General features: G+C 56.3%; 3 protein-coding genes across 8 annotated transcripts in view; 1 reads left to right on the top strand and 2 right to left on the bottom strand.

Moving 5' to 3' along the window:
* Lims2 (LIM zinc finger domain containing 2) overlaps window positions 1–11294 on the top strand; it is a 36609-nt gene extending 25315 nt beyond the window's left edge. For all 6 annotated transcript variants that reach the window (XM_042685261.1, XM_042685264.1, XM_042685259.1 and 3 more), the window contains exons 5-10: window positions 7437–7586; window positions 8183–8333; window positions 9088–9180; window positions 9588–9636; window positions 9801–9876; window positions 10395–11294. In XM_042685261.1, coding sequence (XP_042541195.1) covers window positions 7437–7586; window positions 8183–8333; window positions 9088–9180; window positions 9588–9636; window positions 9801–9876; window positions 10395–10542 — 667 coding nt within the window. In that variant the 3' untranslated portion in view covers window positions 10543–11294. The remainder of the gene's footprint in view (window positions 1–7436; window positions 7587–8182; window positions 8334–9087; window positions 9181–9587; window positions 9637–9800; window positions 9877–10394) is intronic.
* Gpr17 (G protein-coupled receptor 17) lies at window positions 2339–3491 on the bottom strand. The gene has a single exon (XM_042685265.1). It carries the CDS (start codon window positions 3356–3358, stop codon window positions 2339–2341), a length of 1020 nt encoding a protein of 339 aa, XP_042541199.1. The 5' UTR covers window positions 3359–3491.
* A 734-nt stretch (window positions 11295–12028) lies between the features above and the next one.
* Myo7b (myosin VIIB) overlaps window positions 12029–19378 on the bottom strand; it is a 96657-nt gene continuing 89307 nt past the window's right edge. The window contains exons 36-48 of the mRNA XM_042685230.1: window positions 19021–19151; window positions 18649–18806; window positions 18301–18454; window positions 17799–17954; window positions 16724–16829; window positions 15653–15766; window positions 15274–15361; window positions 14779–14885; window positions 14134–14319; window positions 13284–13400; window positions 12993–13076; window positions 12732–12851; window positions 12029–12342 (exon numbers count right to left, since the gene is read on the bottom strand). Of these exons, the coding sequence (XP_042541164.1) occupies window positions 12241–12342; window positions 12732–12851; window positions 12993–13076; window positions 13284–13400; window positions 14134–14319; window positions 14779–14885; window positions 15274–15361; window positions 15653–15766; window positions 16724–16829; window positions 17799–17954; window positions 18301–18454; window positions 18649–18806; window positions 19021–19151 (1623 nt within the window). The 3' untranslated portion in view covers window positions 12029–12240. The remainder of the gene's footprint in view (window positions 12343–12731; window positions 12852–12992; window positions 13077–13283; window positions 13401–14133; window positions 14320–14778; window positions 14886–15273; window positions 15362–15652; window positions 15767–16723; window positions 16830–17798; window positions 17955–18300; window positions 18455–18648; window positions 18807–19020; window positions 19152–19378) is intronic.

The following is a 19378-nucleotide window of genomic DNA, read 5'->3' as shown; positions in this document are numbered from 1 at the left end:
TCATGAATGCCCGGTGATGAGTGGGCACCAGGCGCCTTCCAGGCCCCATGTCCTGTCCTGCCTCGGCTGTGCACTCCTCTCTGTGCCATGCCTGAGGAGGAGCCATAACTGTGATGGATGGAGCTTTGGGTTGGGTGAACTCCCTGGGGGCCATGCTACCCCCCCCCCCCAGGCACCCACACAGCTGAACATTGCTGGAGAGAAATCACTGCTAAGGTGCAGTGCTCTGCAAATTAGAAGCCTTCTTCCTTTCTTCCCAGCCCTTCCCTGTGACTCTCACTTCTATCTTCACACCTCCCCATCAGCCGGTCCAGTAGCTGTCGGAGAGCCCCTGCCTAGAGCCCCAAGCAGCTTCCCTCCTTCACTGGGACTCCCTAGTCCTTTTGGGGGGGGGGCAGCACCACTCCCTGAGAGCCTTCTGGGTTGTGCTGGCTGCCTCAGGATGGAGAGTGAGCACCTCTGAACAGCATCTCTGGAAAAGTTCAGCTCCCCCAGCCCCCACCTCTTAACTACTCAGCTGCCCACCTGCCATCTCCATTGGGGGTCCACTAGAAATCCCATGTGCAATAGATCCTCAACTGAGCTGTGCATTTCTTCTCCACTGGTTAGCAGTCTGTTCTCTTCCTATCCCTGTGGTGGGAAAGGCAGCATGATCTGGCAGACATCCCAATGTGTCTGTACCCTGGGCACTTGATTCTCTCTCACAACTCCATTGGTCCCTCCTGCAGTGAGTGAGCTTATGTATATCTGTTCCAAGGGAGAAGTTCACAGCTTTGTGGCAGTGCTGACCTGTAGAGTTCACACAGAGCCTGGTCCTTAGCCGGGTGTTTTGGTGAGGGGCCATGGGACCATGTGGTACAGTGGAGTGGGTGAGTGACAGCACTGTGGTGGTAGAGGGAGGCAGTGCTGGTCAGCTGTAGAGAACCCAGATGCGGGCCTGCAGTGAGCCCTGGTCCCTTCTGGTGCCAAAGCTTTCCTGGGGGCATTGTCCAACTGCTGGTTGGGGAAATTAGAAGAGACCGGAAGTATTTTAAAATGTAAAGTGTAAACCGGAAGTGGCGCTGTAGCTCAAGTGGTAGAGCGCTCGCCTTGAGCTGAAGAGCTGAGGGACAGCGCCCAGGCCCAGAGTTCAAGCCCCACAACCGACAAAAAAAAAAAAAAAAAATGTAAAGTGTGATAGGAGAGCACAGTGCTGCTGTAATCACAGGAGCCAGGGGCAGGGTGGTGTTGGAAGGATGAGTAAAGTGAGTCCTTGTTCCCACCCTTGGGCCAGACTGGAATCTGGAACCCCTGATGCAGAGCCGTCTGTACGCATGGGGTCAGGTGGCTCTGGGGCCACCAAAACCACAGCTCTACTCCCTGCCCACTGCACCATATTGCTGTTCTTGGGTGGACCTGAGCAGATCTGTCATGTTGAGCAATCACAATAACCTCCTTTGTCTTAAAGCTATAAGTACAGTTATGATCAGTACAAACAAGGACATAAAAGGATGTGTTAGAGCAATGTGTGCACACTGCCAAGGGAAGCAGTTCCAAGCTGAACTGGCTGGGGCTGGTGGAGGCCTCTTGGAAGGGAATGAGGCTCAGGATGCCTCTGTGGGGTCTCGGTTAGTGGGAGACAGGCTCAGCATCAGGTTTCTGGCCTGAGGTCAGCTCCCAGGTCACCCTGTCCATCCAAGAGGCTCAGGATTGTCAGGCCACAGGCAGCAGACAAGAGTAAGAGTCCATTATTGAAATCGGTGCTCCCAGACCAGGACAGTTGGGGTGGGGAGTGTCACAGACATCCAGTTTAAAATGTACTTGCAAAGTTTGGCTGTCATTTAACAGTCTGTGTCCCCCCTCCCCCTTTACATTCAGGAAGGGGTCATCTGGCCAAAGGGCCACAAAGGGAACTTGGTGGACCTCATACTTCAAAAGAAATATTCAGACACTGTTGCAGCTCTCCACCAACGTTTGTAAGTGGCCAGCCTTCTGGATCCTTTCGCAGGGCTCTGTTGCTGTGCGTGTCTGGTGTGGGAAGGAGGCCTACTGGGGAAAGAAAGATCCTCATTGTTTCAGAATCACTCCTCTGTCTCTCTTCCCCCTTTGCACAGATGAAGTCATCAAGCGTCTGGGGGCCTCAAGGGAGCAGGGGCAGCCTGCCCATCTCCGTTGTGAGTGGGTGGTTAACACTGATCTCTCACGGGGCGACCTTGATGTTCAGATCGGGAGGGAGGGGTGACAACCTGCTGAGATTTCAGGGCCCTTTCTCAGCACATGTTGGGTCTGGTGACACGCTCACCCAGGAGATGGCCCTCCTGTGGCAGTCCATGGCTGGCTCGGGGGCAGTACGTGGGGCTTACAGCTCTGACTTGGCACTCAGCGAGCTCTCATTGGTTTTCCCTTCAAAGCTGGGGGGTGGGCCTGTGAGCTTCTTGCCGCAGAGCAAGTTACACAGGGCATGGCGAAACTTCTCAGCCACGAAGAAGTACATGACAGGGTCGAGGGCCCCGTTGAGGCTGGTGAGGCAGGAGGTGATGCGGTTCCCCAGGGCCAGGACACGCTGGGCCATGCAGGAGGTCCCGCTGCCTTGGTAACGCAGCACATAGATGGAGCGGTGGACGTGGTAGGGCACAAAGCAGATTAAGAAGATGGCCAGCACTATGGCGATCATGCGCACAGCTTTGTTCTTGAGGCGCTTCTCCACGCGGGGGCCCTGCCGCAGGCTGCGGATGATCAGCAGGTAGCAGGTGACCGTGGTGACGAAAGGGAAGGTAAAGGCCACAGCCAAGGATGCCAGGGCGTGCTGGGAGGCCTTCTCCCGGTACAGCTGCAGGCACACCACCGTGTGGTTGGTCTGCACTGTCTGGGGGCTGCCCAGCAATGGGGCCATGGCCACGGCCACCACCACCCACAGGAAGGCACAGGCCAAGTGGGCGTAGAGGGGCCTGCGCAGCTTGAGGGACCTTACGGGATGCACGATGGCCAGGAAGCGGTCAGCGCTGATGCAGGTGAGGAAGTAGATGCTGGCGTACATATTGAGGTAGAAGAGGAAGCCAGTGAGCCGGCATGGGATTTCCCCAAATGGCCAGTGGTTCCCGGAGAAATGGTACACCAAGCGGGTGGGCAGGACCAGCACGCAGGACAAGTCGGCCACGGCCAGGTGCATCAGGAACACATTGGCCGGAGTGCCTGACTTGCGGTCCCGTATGAAAAGCCATAAGGCCAGAGCATTGCCCACAAAAGCTAAGATGAAATCCAGGAGGTAGAAGCAAGCAAACAGCACGTTCTCCAGTGGTGTCTCCTGCCCACATTGCTTGGCCTCGGCCAGGGAGGAGTTGTTGCTCAGACTCCAGGAGGTCACCTCCAGGCCATTCATGCTTTGGCTGGAGGCAGAGCTGGGTCAACCCTGGAGGAAATATGTGATCAGGAGATGGGGAGCCTGGATGGCGAAGCTTCGTACTACCTGAGTTAGAAACGGGACCTCCCAGGCCCAGAGCCTCCCACCCCCCGCCCTGAGAGGAAGGGAGCCACTCCAAGTTCATCACTGTTCTGGGACAACTGCAGGGATGTCGTGTGTCTTTCGGAGGGGGCTGAGCACTGGGGCATCTAAACTTCAGCCAAGGCACACACAAAACTGGGATTTCCCTCTCCCTACCAAGCAGCTGTGCCCTTGCTGAGCACAGCTTCATGAAGCTCCCTGGGCTTCATGAAGCATTTGGGCACAGGACTAGGGCCTCCGTGGAGGGGTGTGGGCAGGTTTGGCTATAGCAGGAAGCTTGATGGAGCTCTGTGGTCAGGCAGGGGCAGTGGCTTCTCTATCGGGCACCTCTCCCACCCTGCCTCCAGACACACTGGCACCTGCACCTTGCTCCTTCTTGGGCTAACTGAGGGGCCCTAATGGCTAGCGGTGCAGGTGCTGGGTTCTGAGTGACTGTCATTGCAGCCCGAGTCTTGAGCAAATCTCTCTGACCCGGACAAACCAGAACACAGTGCTGTGGGTTACACTAAGTGCAGACTATGATACTTAGGTCAAACCATTATTAAAGGGACAGGAACAAAAGAGCTCCTCTCCACCATGGTGACTCTGCTCTGGGTTTCCCCTTCTTGCTCCCTCCTCCCCACACACCCTTGCCTCTTACCTCTTACAGCTGATCCAGGAGGAGATGGTAGGCGAACTCTAGGCTGTGGTGGTGATGTTGGCCCTGCTGGCAAGAGGGCTCCGTGCAGCTGTGGGTGGGAAGCTGGCTATTTAAGGGGTAGCTGTAGCCCTTCTGCCCTGAAAGGCCACTTCATTCCTAAGGGGTCCCTTGTAGGGCGGGCTGCGCCTCTGGCTGCCTGTGCTGCCACAGGGGCTGTGAATATTCCAGTGTGTCCCCGGCCTGTGCACTCCCCCCTCCCCCCGCAGCCTGGCCGCTGAGCATCACAGTGTGTGGCTGTGTCGGGAGCCCGGGAGTGAGTGGGGCCGGGGTCTCTGGCTGGGACTGATGGACACAACAGGACGTTTCAGAAGGGGATGACTTCCTACTAAGGAGGGAGAGATGGAGGGGGGCAGCCGCCATGGCAACAGGCCAGGCTCCCAGGCCTGCTGGGCCCAGGAGGGTGTCCTGAATGGAGAGGGTGGGAAGCTGAGGAGGCTTGTTTGCCCAAAGAGAGGGGATTCTTTGAGGGTCTGCGTGTCCTGCCCTGTATAATTAGGCACCGCTCTGGCGTGTGAGATAAATCATGGCCTTTATGTGGAACCCAGCACAGCTGCAGGCCAAGTTATAATGGGGTGCTGTCTGTCCCACAAGGACGGACGCAGCCCCACGCCATGGGCCCTCGCCTCTGCAGGCCCCTCCTCTACCCGGGGGAGAAGAGCCGCTGCAGCCCTCTGACCCCCGGCCCCCAAGGCTTCTCCCAGAGGTGGCTCCAGGCTTGAGTGGCAGCTTTGAGGTCTCAGGAACTCAGGCTTATTTAGTCCTCATGTTTCCAAAAATGGTTCTTCACTAATTGGGGGTGGGATGAGGGGATAAAAATCAGCCCTCCTACTCTCAAAAGGCTCCAGTGTTTTAGTTAAAATACTGAAACTGTATGTGGCTAGCTAGCGTTGGGAAGACCTGCCACCACACCACCTCACATTGATCATTTCCCACAACCTGTGCACTCCGGACTGTTGTTCCATTTGACAGATAAGGAAACCAAGGTTCAGAGAGGTGAAGCAACTTACCCAGTGGCAAAGGCTAGTGAGGGGCAATCATGTGACACTCCACCAGTTAAGCTTTATGTGTTTAGTTTTGTTCTGTTTCTTTTTCTTTTCTGCTATATATCGGTGCTACACATTGGCGGTTCCTTTTGAATTCTACCTGAATTCTGAAGGTTTCTTTTGGATCTGGTGCTGGGATCGGTCTGTCCTGAGACTGCTTCCCCTGTGCGGGAGGATTCCCTGCAAGACTGCATTTGTGCAGCCTCTCCTGCTGGTGTTAGAGGGTGTGAAGGTGCCTGGGCACGGGTGTGCGCCTCTCTCTTCCCTGTCTGTGCCTCAGGAATGTTTGTCTGGAAGAACTGACTCATACTGGCTAGAAATGGGGGAGTGAGAAATTGGCTGCTCTGAGCACTTTTGGACTCATGGATTTATTATTATTATTATTATTATTATTTTGTGTTCAGAATGAACCTGGCATCTCACACTGAGCTACACTCCCAGTCACCCTGATGGGGTCTATCACTACTGATAGTAGCTTCAAAGACATGGATCATTGCAAAGAATTTTGGGACTTAAGTGGATGGGGTGTGTGTGTGTGTGTGTGTGTGTGTGTGTGTGTGTGTGTGTGTGTGTGTGTGTGTGTGTGTGTGTGTGTGTGTGTGTGTGTGTGTGTGTGTGTGTGTGTGTGTGTGTGTGCGCTTGTCCTGGGGCTTGAACTCAAGGCTTGGGTGCTCCCCCATAGCTTTTTTGCTCAAGACTCTACCACTTGAGCCACAGCTCCACTTCTGGCTTTTTAGTGGCTCTTTGGAGATAAGTCTCATGGATTTTCCTGCCTGGGCTGACTTCAAACTTCAAGTCTCCAATCTCAACCTCCAAAATAGCTATGATTACAGGTGTAAGCCACAGACTCCAGACCAAGTATTTGTGGTTTTGTTTTCTTCTTCTTTTCTTTTTTGTTTTTTGTTTCTGAAACAGGGTCCCACTATCTAGTCTAGGCTAGTCTTGAACTCATGATCCTCTTGCCTCAACCTCCAGAGTGGTAGGATTTCAGACTTGTACCACCATGCCCAACTATGTGGAGCTACTTTCTAAAGCTTGGAAACCATTACTCTATATGGTTGAATGCATCCTCATGCTAAGGAGGAGTTGCAAAATTATGAGAGATAAAAAAGTTATGAGGAATGAAACTGTGATATGAAAGAGTCACAGGGGTAGGGGCTAGCCACAGTGGGGAGGGCACTTGGCCCTAGGCCTGCTATAAATGTAGCCTGGATGGGTGCTGGCGCACAGATGTCTGAGTGAGTAGTCACCATGACAAGGGCTACAGTCACAGGCCATATCTGCTACCATTTTGGGATAGGGAGACCCAGAGGTCCTGGACTCCTATCTTGGCTTGGGCCATGTTGTCACTGTTCTACTTTCTTCTCTTGCACAATCATTCACTCACTCACATAGTCAATAAAGTGATCTTAAACCACTCTCCATGCTGTGCACATTAGATTGGGGTGGCAGGTGGGGACCAAAATGAGGGTGTTGAATCTAGGTCTTTGTGAGTCTTTGCTTGGAGACCCTGAATCTAAATTCTTCCCACCTTTAAAACAGAAACTATGTTGATTTCTCTCCCTGTGGAGACCACAGCTGTCACCAGGGCAGGAGCAGTGTCAGAAAGGATTCTGAGATTTTACCAAAAAAAAAAAAAAAGACTCTGTGGTGACAGTCCTCAGCTCAGGGGCCTCCGTGGGACACTGCTGCTCTGTCTCTGGAGACAGAAAGCTCCTGTGCTTGCTAGGGCCCCTATTCATCTGGGAGAGCCCAAAGGAAGAGGCCAAGCAGCCGCCTGGTCCTGACCCGGTTGGCCACTGTGCTAGGCACAGTGTGTTTTTAAAGCTCACATTCACTACAGATCATCTGTATTAAAAAGCATCTGGAAAATAGAACCAGTTTCTCCAGCAAATGCCAACTCAATGTCTCCCCTATGCCACATAATGTCCTAGGCTCAGGAAAACCAAAAAGAAGAAAGATACCACCTGAAGCCAGCGACTATGAGTGTTCTGTTCTTTCTATTCTTTGGGAGCACACCCCTTTCAGAGGGAGCCCCTAGAGCCTTCCAGGCCTCAGGATGGGGCAGATGACTCTTCTATACCCTTGGCTGTTTACCTTCAAGGCACCCAGATTCTCACAGAGTCTGCAGGCAGGGTCCTGGGCTCTCTTCTGGATCTGGTCCTGCAGGAGCTAGTAGCCTGCCTCTGCCTCTAACCTTTGTCTCCCATAGACACCTCTGCCGGCCTTGCCACAACCATGAGAAGGCCAAGGGCCTGGGCAAGTACATCTGCCAGAGGTGCCACCTGGTCATCGATGAGCAGCCGCTCATGTTCAGGAATGATGCCTACCACCCAGATCATTTCAACTGCTCCCACTGTGGGTAGGTGCCGAGCCCTGTCCCTGTGGTGCAGGTGGGAGGTGACCAGGGCTGGCAGAGAGGGCATCATGCATGAGAGGTGCAGGGTGGAGAGGGGGTGTGGGGGGAAGCAGTCTTCTTTCCAGGGCTTTGTTCAGGAACACTTGAAATGTAGAGGCCAAGGGGGGCAGCCCCTCCCTGTGCTCCAGGAACTATGATTAAGAGGGGGTCAAGAGGAAGGGGGAGATAGATGGAGATTGGCTCTGGTGCTGGAAGAGAGGAACTCCAGATCCCTTTTGGTCCCCTCTCAACCCCTCCATGCTGATTTCAGACACCCATGCTGTGTGAAGGGTGGTAGGAGCGGGGAGCCGGGTGGGGTGGGGGTGGGGTGGTGAGAACACACTTGCTCCTCAGAGGGCAGATGGGGCAGAACACAGGCGCCCTTCTGCAAGGCCTGGGCAGGAATTTTGTGCTCCAGGGCCTGTCTGGGGCACACACAGGAAATCCCTCCGAAGACCAGAGATCAGAGAGAGTCTCCAGCTTAGCCTGATGGGGCCCTGGCTACGCAGACCCCGCAAAGGGGCAGGAGAGTAACAGGGGTGCTCTGTGCTGTCTTCCAGGAAAGAGCTGACTTCTGAGGCCCGAGAGCTGAAGGGGGAGCTGTACTGCCTGCCTTGCCATGACAAGATGGGTGTCCCCATCTGCGGGGCCTGCCGCCGGCCCATTGAGGGCCGGGTCGTCAATGCGCTGGGCAAGCAGTGGCATGTGGAGGTGAGCTGGGCAGCGGCACATGGCTTCAGGTTGCGTGGTGCCCGGCTCAAGCTCCCTCCGTACACCAGCTCAGGCCATTTGCCGGACTTTGTTCTGGGTGTGGCCTCTCCTTGTGCTGGCCCATCTAAGGGAGTGGCAAGACCTAAGCCCACAGGCACACCCAGATTCTGTCACACCCCTGGAGGCATACTAGAGGAGGTCAGAGTCAGGAGCAAACCTTGGACAGCATCTGCCCGGAGGCCCTGTGGTTGCAGTTGGTAGCTGGGGTACGCACAATCTCACACAGACAGGGAGCACACTGGGTCACCTGGAGCACTCATCTGTGGACTGAAGACTGCGGTACTCTTAGGGACGTACTCGGAGTGGAGGTTTGCATAGCCAGTGGTCTGGCTCTCTGTGCCCTGAGCTGTGCCACAGTAGCTTGTTTGAGAAGGCCCTGTCAAGAGGTCCCTGCCCTTTGGGGAGAGTGTGTTCTTCTATTCTGACTGGGATAGAAGATGCTTCTCGGTTCCTCTGAGCTTGTGGGGTACACAGGAGGTACCCGAATCATAGCAGGGCAGTTCAGCCAGACCACACTACCTCACTGGCACTGGTTTCTTAGTTGAAGGGTGCTGGGGGATGCCATCCATGAGTTTGTCCCAAGTGGAGGCTGTCAGGCCTCCTGCCTCGTTGTGAGCCCCACTCACCCGGTTTGCTGGGGTCTCTGCATCAGTCCTGATGCCTCTCTCGCTGCCCTCTTCTCTCTCTCCCCCAGCACTTTGTCTGTGCTAAGTGTGAGAAGCCCTTCCTGGGACACCGGCACTACGAAAAGAAGGGCCTGGCCTACTGTGAGACCCACTACAACCAGGTAGAGCCTGAGGCTGCACCTGCAAGGCTGCTGGGAAGGAGGGAAGGTCGGGGCCTGGGGAGCAGAAAGGTGGGCTTGGAGCAGGAGAACTGCTCCAGGGATAGAGGCTGGGTCTGTGTGTTCAGGGTCTTGATAAGTAGGCTATCCTCATCTGAAAAGTGAGCCCTGTGGCTCTGAAGGTCCTATTCCAATCCTTGCCCTTTCAAGACATCAGCAGGAGCAGCAGGGCTTCAGGGCCAGTGATGCGTTAGTCTGTGGTCCTTCCTTGGCATGACTCTAATCATCAGCCAAGTGCTGTCACCACAGGCATGAAAGGCTCAGGGCATGCGTGAGAGTGGCCATGCGGGGAGGCCCTGGGCTAGGGCATGGTGCCCACAGCCAACACTGAGAGCTTTCTCTGTTCACAGCTCTTTGGGGATGTCTGCTACAACTGCAGCCATGTGATCGAGGGTGATGGTGAGGCCCACTGTCCCTGCGCCCTTCCCTCCCTGCCCCCGCCCACCTGTTTTCTCTCAGTGCTGGGGGACCTGCAGCTGCAGGCCCAGCTGGCTGTGGCTTCACACAGCTGGGCCTTCAGTTGTCTTGGGTAGGGCCTACTAATCCCCGGTCTACTCTCACAGTGGTGTCTGCCCTCAACAAAGCCTGGTGTGTGAACTGCTTCTCCTGCTCCACCTGCAACAGCAGGCTTACCCTGAAGTGAGTCATGGTGGACTTTCTCTGGGGCCTTCCTCTCCTCAGCCGGCTTCTCCTATGCCTGTGTGGTCAGGCTCTGGAGATTTGGGGAGGCAAGGGGCTGCCCAGGGTGAGGGAGGTTCAGGGACCCCCCTCCCCCGGGCATGGTGTCATGGCAGTACTGCACTTGCAAGGATGCTGGGCTCTGGGGAGGGAAGTGCTTTCTACCCCAGGACACAGCAGATGCATTACAGGAAGCCTGAGAGGTGAAGGGTGGGACTCCAATTTCCAAGAGAACTAGGGTATGAAAGAGAGTTCTGGAATGCCAGACCCTGAGAGAAGCCTGTAGAAGGAAGAGGAGGCTCCAAAGCCTATCCATTCCTTCTTGTCAGAAGCTGATCTCAGGGGCTGGTCTGTTAGCGGGTGCAGGCTGGCACAGGCTGGTGGGGGCCAAGGCCCAAGGAAGCCCATCCACCCCTTGCTTTCAGTCATGGTACGGGATCAGCATTGGTGGGGCACAGACTTCTGGGTTTGGTCCCCAGGAACAAGTTTGTGGAGTTTGACATGAAACCCGTGTGTAAGAGATGTTACGAGCGGTTCCCACTGGAGCTGAAGAAGCGGCTGAAGAAGCTGTCTGACCTGACCTCCCGCAAGGCGCAGCCCAAGGCTGTGGACGTCAACTCTGCCTGAAGCCTTTTCCCACTCCCCCAATCCTGGGATCCCTGCCATCTCCTGGTTGCTTTGGGCCCCTCTGCCCTTCTGGACTGCCTTTCCTTCTCATTTTGCCCTCCCCTCTCTCCTATCCACACATCTTCCCTTTTCAGTCCCATAGCTACACCTGCTCAGGTGTCTTCTCTCTTCCTTGCCAGCTCCTCACTTCCCTTCCATGCAGAGAGAGGCCTACACAGCAATCACATCCACATGCCCACAACCTTTAGGACAGAAGCAAGCTGTCAGGGTCACCCACCCCCTGCTCTCACCTGCCTGACAGCTGTCTTTCCCCACAGAGGACTTGTTGTTACCCACTCTCCTGTGGGGATCTCAGTCTCAGAATGGCCCTGCTATAGCCAAGGCACATGGGGGCCTTCAAGCCCGAGTGGCCTGCCCCAGCCTATGCAGATGGAGGCTTCATCCCGCCTCCACCCTCGGTCTTGTAGATTCCCTGAGCCCATGCTGAGGTGGTAAGGTTCTGCCACGCCCACCCGCCAACCAGCTGGAGGGACAAGGACTCCCTTCATCCCCCAACTCAGGAGGCCTTGCAGAGCTTCTGTCCTGGCTGCCTGCTCTAGCTGGAGTCAGTATGGAGCCTCTAGATATGGTCAGGACCCAGCAAGTGATATAGAAAGGGATGGCTCATTCCCACACCTAGGGGAGACTCTTCCTCCACGACCAGAGCAGACGTGGCACTGGACTCACATGTGCACAATAAAAGCAGATTCACATCCCCGTGGTGGCCTGTGTGGTTTGTGGTGGCTGGGAGGGGGAGATTGGTATGGTCAAAGCTCGTGTGGACCACTGCTGCTGTGTTCACACAGATCCAGACTCCCAGGCAGGCAAGCTTGGATCAGGTAGGACCCAGACCTTCCCAAGCCAGGTGTCAAAGGGGCTTGGAAGAATACCAGCAGAGACCCCCTCAGACTGAATGGCCTGTCCTATGTAGGTTGGCCTGGTGGGTGAGGTGGGCGTCTCTCAGGCAGGGCCTGAGAGTGAGGTCTATGTGTATATGTGGGATCATCTAAGCCCCCAGATGCGCACTCACCTGAGACCCAGGTCTGCCTCTAGGCCAGGCACAAGCTGTCTTAGGATCCTGCATGCATCTCCATCAAAGCCTCATGAAAGCAGAGCGGACATCCAGTATCCCTCAGGGAGGGGAGCAAATGTGCAGAGGGCCTGCAAGCAGGAGTCTCCAGGGAGCGTCCAGTCATCAGTCAAAACAGGAAGGCAAGAGGGAGGGAGGGAGGGAGGGAAGGATGGATGAGGTCATAGCTGCAGAATGCAGTTAGTGTCTTCTGGCTTTGGAAGAAGTCACCATACTCTCTGTTTTTGTCTAGAAGCAACCCTTTGGGGGACTGGAGTCTGTGCCAGGCTGCTGCTCACCTAACACTACCCGCTTTCCCTCATGGACACACTTCCTCTGCTTGATTGATATTTATTGAACACTGTGGGGAGGGGAAGAGAAAGCCATCCGTCATCCGCCTTCGGCTTCCATCGTCAGCACTCAAGAGAGAGGAGCTGTCTGGAGGCTGAGGGAGGGGCAAGGGGCAGCATGAAAGGCTGTCTGCAGGACTCTGTGTTGGAGGGTGACTGAGGATAGCAGGGAGCTGTCCCCTGCCAGGAGTGGGCCGGGGCCAGAGCCCTTGGGCCCTGCCATCTGTTCACTATCCCCTGCTAGGAGTAGGCCAGAGCTGGAGGCCGGGGCCCCCGCCGTCTGTTCACTGCGCTCAGGAGCTGCTGCACGTATGAGGTCAGCAGGTCATCCATCTTGTAGCCCTGCACAGGAGACGAGGTGAGGTCAGAAGCTGTGTATGCATGGAGGACAGATGGGGCTGTGGGTTCTGGGACTGGGGGGCATCTAGCATGTCTATTGCAGTAGGACAGGGCACTGGGGAGAGGGAGGAAAGGTCCAGCTACTGGGGCCACCCCACCACAGCCTGCCCTGCCGACCCAAGTCCCACCCCCTTTCCAGAATAGGCCTGGACTGCACAAAGCCAAAGGCTTTCCCACCATAGCTGCTGCGGTGCCCAGTCTCCCTGTGGGCCTAGGTCTGCCTGATCTCACATGTTGAACAACTTGTTGGGTGGCAATAAAGGTCAAGGTGGGAAGTCGAGTGCCCAGGACTTGTGGGTGATGTCTCTGGTGGAGGATGGGCCTGGACTCACCAGAGACGTCTCGCACAGCAAGCGGCTGCCCCGGCCCAGGCTCCCCAAGGCCATATGGAAGTAGGTGCTGCCACTGCTCCAGCTGGCGATCTTGGTGAAAGGGTAGGTGATGAGCAGCTCCTGGGGACAGAGAGCGGAGAGCAGGGAGCCAGCGTGAGGAGAGAGTGGGGATAGGAGGACAGGGTAGCATGTTGAGGCTGGTGGCTGCAGGCCTGTTTGCATGGGGATCATGACCCTCAGGGCCCAGCCCTGCCGCTCTACCTTGGTCTTGGGATGGATGAGCATCACACCATGGCGGTTGATGGCAATAAGGACAATGTCTGGGTAGGATGGCTCTGATGTTTGCTGGGGAGGGAAAAGCACGGTGGTCACATCCAGCCTGGGAGCCAAGTAGACACTTTCCTGGCATCCCCCAGGGCCCACATCCTAACACACACATGCATGCACACTTTCCCACTGAACCCAGTAGCCAGTCCCACTGCCACGGGTGTCTGGGGCCAGTTGGAGGGGCCTGCAGGAGGTGAGGGCCAGTGCATGGGCTGAGGCACCTACCTTCACCTCGAAGAAGGCAGACCCAAAGGTGGGCCAGCGGCAGATCCACTTCAGGAAAGCCACCTTGGCCTCCTGCACCGTTTTATCTCTGTGCTTGTCACACTCCGGCAGGAGGCTCTGGGGAGAGACAGACCAGTGAGGACCTGGGCAGGGCTCTGCTGCCAGGACTGAGCCTTTTATGCATGCCATGGACATCTCAGGTCACCATCCACACACCAGAGAGCTGGGCTGTGCTGGAGTGGAGGGGTGTTAGCCCAATGAGCTCCCTTCCCATAGCTTAGCACTCTCCTTCCCCTTTCCACAGCTTAGCATGCTCCCTTCCTAGGCAACACCAGGCCCATTTAGTACAGGCAGTAAATAATCAGCCTTCAACCCCCTTTGCCTTGAGATGGCACTCCTGTAGGGCAGCTACCACCATATAAGGCAGCAAGAGCCCCTTAGAGTGACCTTCAGGTCTGGGCAGCTGCAGGGCACCTTATCTACTACTTGGGCAGCAGCCATAAATCCTAGTCTGCCATGATGAAGCCCTTGGTCCACACCGGGTCTCTGTCTCTTAGCCCCTTCTAGCCCTTCCTAGCCTCAGTAGATTATATAGACAATAGCTGGCACTTTTTCTTACTCCTCTCTTGTGAGATGGGGTCTTAACCAGTCCCTTTCCTGGCAATAACCTTTTTTGTTGTTCTTTGTTCCTGGATGTCTGTGTGGTTTTATTGGCAAAGTCTAATTTGCTCTAACAAGAGGGATGGAAAATGTCTAGGCGCTGTGGGTTTGACAGTGTGATTTTCATCCCCACCTCCCATGCTCAGCAATGCTCATCATGCCCAGGCAGGGGCCCACCCCTAGTAAGAACCTTTTTCCATTCTTCAGAGGACATCAGGCGTATCAGGTTCTCAGGCACCAGTTCCTTCAGGACCTTGGGGAAGCTAGCCAGCGGAGACCGGTCATTGTCGAACTGAGCCTTGCAGATGAGGCCTGCCAGGTGGATGGCATCCTCCCGGGAACATTTGTGGAAGCCACGCAGGTACTTGGGCAGTTCCTGAGGAGTAGACATGTTGGGCCTTAGTCTATAGCTGACCTCCCATCTTTATGCACGGATAGCAGGGGCCCAGAGTTTGAGCGCACCACCTCCCTGCGAGCCAAAGGCTGGGTCCTCAGATCAGTGCTTCTGGCCCAAGGTGATGGCTCCCATGTCAGGTCATCCCCAGCAGGAGCTGTGGCCTGCTCTGTCCATTTCCAGGTAAGGCCTCTGAGCCAGGACGTTGGTGCTTTCTACACGCTGGCTCCCCAGCAGCATGTTTTGAGGGACAGTGCAGATACTGTTCCCGGAAGCTGTTATGCTCAGCTCGTAGGTCCAGAGCTCTCAGGGTCTTGGTCTGTGCTGGGTCCCGGGGCCAGGGAGTCCCTGCCCAGGTGTCAGTTTCTCCACGCCCCAGGTCAGGTATGGGACAGAATAGGTGTGGCCAAGTGACAGCCCCAAGAACAGCCTGCCGCGTACCTGGTGGTAGTGGAGTATGGTGTCTGCGTTGATGTCTTTTCCTGGGGTCACGTTCAGCCACAGTTTCCGCATGAAGTACACCTGGTAAGGGAGGGTCACAGGGGCCCCTGGGACAGGGGCAGCAGTGGGCACCACGCCAGTTCTGGCAACTCCATGGCCCACTCTGAAGGTCCATGCCCCCAACTCCTGCCTGTAGCACACGCTCCTGGCTTACTACACCATTCCTACTGCCTCATCTGGAAAGCCTCCGTTCCCCCATCCTCTCCAACCCCCAACTCCTCCCTCTCCTTTCGGACCCATGCAGGAGTGCTCCTTCAGGAATGTCCCTTGTTCCCCATGGAGTTGAGCCTGGCACCCTTTGTACCCTGAAGAAAGCCACCTACGTATCAGAAGAGTTTGTGTGAATGACTAGACAGACTTGGAGCTATACAGGAGGTGCCTGGCAGTCTGTATCTACTCTCTATCCTTGCTCTTCCTCCACAGAGGTCCCCTCACCTTCTTTCTGGGGCTTGTTCTTCTTTACCCAGTCAGACACCTGCCTCAAGCTGTCAAAGAAGAAGTCTCCTTCCTTCTGGCTGATCACCTTGGACACAAGAAGGGTGATAGGTTCAGGGACTTCCAAGGGAGCATCCTCCTGTTTGATCCTCAGGGGTTTAGGTCATCAGCTTTGGGCTAAGAAGGCTTGATGCCCTCTTGGAGCTGGAGTTAGACTGCCTATGGCCAGTTGTGTCTGGGGCCCGGGTTTGGGCTCTGTGACTCCCCCTTTGTCCTGGCAGTCAGGCTGTGCAGGAGTCCTGCGTCCGCGGGGAGTGTTGAGATCCCCTCAATATGGGAGACCCTCGCAGCATATCCTGGGTCTGCCAGGGTAGCACACCTTGTCTGTGATCTTGATGAAGAGGCTGCAGCCTTCCCAGGAGGCCAGCTGGAGCCGAGCGGTGATGGCCTCACACACATCTCGAACGCGACTGCTGCTGCCCACCTCCAGGATCTGGGCAGAGAGATGGCGGGTGAGGCCAGGGGCCTGGCCTGGATCCCAGATCTCCTTAAGTGGATGTGTTGGGGGCACTGCACAGCTGAGATGACTGATCAACCCGTGCCTCAGCTCTTTCGTAACACTCAGACTATTCTAAGAACAGCAGGGCTGCCCTCCAGAAAGCCGGCCAGATGTTACGCTGCTTAGTCACAGCACTTCTGTCTAGTGTCCGGGCTGGACCCGAGGCCTGTACTTTGAATGTACTTCGAGAGATTGATTGCTAGACTGTGGGAATTTTTCATTATAGGAACTGGACAGTCCCCAAGGCTTTATTATAAAGGCCACTTCCCTGGGGGAGGTTGTTAGGCTTGCCTCACCTGCCTCCTCCCTACTTTTGCTGCTTCTTGGCCAAATGCGTCTTTATCACAGCTGGGGTGTGCTATTCTTCCACCTCCCATGCATCCCCTTCAGCCTCCCCGGCAGCCAGGACAGCTTCTCCCTTTGGGGCTGTGGCTGCTTGGCAAAGTCTGACAATTGCTACAGGCACTGGTGGGGCACTCACCTTGTTGGCATCCATGCCCAGTATGGTCAGAGGCCCCTGGGGATCTCCAAGCCCTGGAACTCAACCTTGCCAACCCTTCTCCCTTCTGGCCTCCTCTCTCCCTCCTTAGCTTAGACTCCCTAATGCATACCTTTGGAGGGAGTCCCCATTTCCACTTGCACCAGTGGCTCCCATGGCCCCTCTTTGAATCCTTTTCCTCTGGGCAGCACAGCCCTGATGCCCTGAGGCAAGTGGGCAGAAGATTGGGCTACCCATCACCAGGGATGCTGCTGCTGAAGGTGAGATCGTCTCTTGGACATCCAGCATGCGGCTCTGCTCAGGTGATCCCTGAGCATGCTGGGCCAGTGGGAGGGTGGCTTGCTGCCCTTCCAGCCCTGAGACTTGTTGGGGCACTGCTTGGGGGGACTCACCTCACTGGTGTCATTGGGGAAGTGGACTTGGTGGGACAGGCGGGAGACATTCTGCTCAGCGGCCGTCACTTCCACCTGGTGTGGGGGCTGCTTCCGAGGCCCAGTCCTAAAGCAGGATGGTGAATGATGCAGGTGCCACCTTTACCTTTACCCTTCCCCCTCCCCACTACCCCATCCCCACCTCAACCCATGACCCTACGCTCCCACCAGCCACCAGCCTTCACGTGAGCCCTCAGCCAAGTGGCAGAGATAAGAACATCCTTCCTCCAGTGACTACTGAGTAAGTTCAAGCCCCTACATTTCTCAGCGAGGCTGCCCCTGCCTGGTAGACCTGTTGTGTAGCCCTGAGGCTTAGAGTTCCAATGAGGCCTGGGAAGGCTTGAGACACAGGAGGGGAGGGGATCCTGGATGAGGCATGGTGAGAGGACTGGTTATTTACTGATCATTGTGTGCTAGTCCTAGGGGCTTGAACTCAGGGCTTCATTCTCCTGCTTGACTTTTTACTCGGGGCTGGCGATCTACCACTTGAGCCACAGCTCCACTTCTGACTATTTTTGGTGGTTAATTGCAGGTAAAAGTCTCATGGATTTCCTGCCTGGTCTGGCTTTGAACCTCAGTCCTCCTATCTCAGCCTTCTGAATAGCTAGGATTACAGGTGTAAGCACCTGGCTCTGGCAGTGCTCTTGTTCTTACACATCAGAACACTGGGTGCTCTAGGAATACCCTTTCGACTGGGAGGAGGAGGGAAATGGCGCATGCACTGGAGGGGATGGATTACTAGGCCACGCTGAGGGATCTTGGTCACCATAGGCCTCCAGAGGGCTCCCCGGACCTAGGGTGGGCAGTACAGGAGCAGCAAAGCTATAAGCAACTGAGCCACTGCATCTCAGACCACCCAGGCTTCCCTGGGACCCTCTTGGGCCTTGCTCTTCACCTCCTCTCTGGTGGCTCAAGCCTGGCCCTGCTTCCCTAGACTGATGGCAGCTGCGTGGGGACTGTGAGCTCCTGGAGGCTTGGTCCGCCTGCCTCCCCCCGCCCCCGCTTCCGGCGGCTGGGCCGAGGGTGGTGATCTTACCTCAGGACCCTCTGCAGGCGGCGACTGCAGTCAGAAGCCAGTAGCTTCTTCCTCCGCGTGTCTATGAACTTCTGGGTATGGGGCAGCAGTGCCTTGCTGGGTGGAAAGAGGCCCGTGCAGAGCCAGAGTAGCTGCCAGCCTCGCTCTTCACTGTACCTGGAAAGCAGGAGAGATGGCTCTCACCTGGTGTCCAGTCCAGCTTGGGAGGCGCCTTGGGAGGGGCCTGGAGATCTGCCTTGGCCTGGGGCCTGGAGCCAGGCAGGGGAGGCAGAGGTACCGGCAAATGCTGTTACAGCAGCCGGTGACCATGGTGCCTCCAGCATCACAAGGCTTTCACAGAGGGAGGGTGTCATTGTGCCCATTTTGTGGGCTCAGGGTTTCAGAGAGGCCAAGGCCTGTCCAGGTGAGACACAGAAAGGGTGGGAGTGGACGGGGTGCAGGGTGCGGGATGGGCCTCTTCCCTGGGCTGAGATCAGAGCAGGGCTCAGGCTCCCTGGCAGACCTGTTGGAGTTGTTTGTCAGCTGCTTCAGGATTTGGCAGTAGACTTCCTCCTGCAGAGTGGAGTCCTGCAGGGCCAAGGAGAATATCTGGTCTGTGAGCTCCAGAGTGGGCCAGGCCTGCCGTGAAGGGTAGTCGCCCATATACTTGAGGATGGGTGTGACTGTTAAGGAGAACAGTGCTGGGGGGGGGGGCTCAGGCTGACGATCGAACTAGGGCTACCCATGCCCCCCTAACCCAGGCCATCCATTGAGCCAGGGTGTTCGCAGGGGTGCTGTGAGCACAGGCCTGGCCCTTGGTTACAGCTGTGGGCCCAATGTGCAGGGAGGGCAGGACGCTGGGAAAGGATATCGAGGAAGGTCTGGCAGGCAATGTCCCTCAGGTCGGCTTTGTCCTGGACACGCCTGAGCAGGGGCTGCCGGAGAGGCTCTGTGGAGTAGGCCCACAGGTGGCCCCGGTTGCGGGCCAAGGGCAGCCTGGCTCTGCCGATGGTCTCCTTCTCTGGGGCCCTGTCAGGGACGCAGGTAGAGTGAGACCCTGCCCCAAGGCCTCCTCTGCTCTGTGCCTCCTCTCTCCTCTGTCCCGCCCCCAGGATGTCTGCAGGAGGCCAGAGGATCTCTTTGCAATCAGCCCCTCCAGGCACCCTCCTGTGGGGGGGGGGGAGCGGTGGGCCACACCCTGTGCCTCCTCCGGCTCTCAGGGCATGGTAGGGAGAGTGGGCACCTGAAGAACTGCAGGGAGAATTCCTCCAGGGTGTGTGGTGCCTCCTTGGGCTGCTCCTCAGGCAGTAGCTCCGAGTGCTGCATCTCCTGGGCTGCCAGTCTCCGCTTCTCTGGTGACATGGCCAGCAAGCTCTAGAGGGGGCACAGGCCTGTGGGTGCTCAGGGGCCATTGACCTTGGGCCCTTTGCATGGACTCTCCTGCCTGGCTCCCTCAGTGGTGATGTAAGCATCAGACCACAGGGCTGGTGAGATCTCAGCCTAATCCCAGGCCCAGTGATTCAATCTCTCCATTTCCATTTCCTTAGCGGGAGAGGCAGGCCCTGTAGCTTCTCTTCCCTAGGGAAAGGTGTCTTCCTGGG

The sequence above is a fragment of the Dipodomys spectabilis genome, unplaced genomic scaffold (assembly GCF_019054845.1).
Source record: "Dipodomys spectabilis isolate Male_0828 unplaced genomic scaffold, ASM1905484v1 ptg000094l, whole genome shotgun sequence".
Taxonomy (NCBI): Eukaryota; Metazoa; Chordata; class Mammalia; order Rodentia; family Heteromyidae; genus Dipodomys; species Dipodomys spectabilis.
This window is presented reverse-complemented; position numbering and strand designations above follow the sequence as displayed.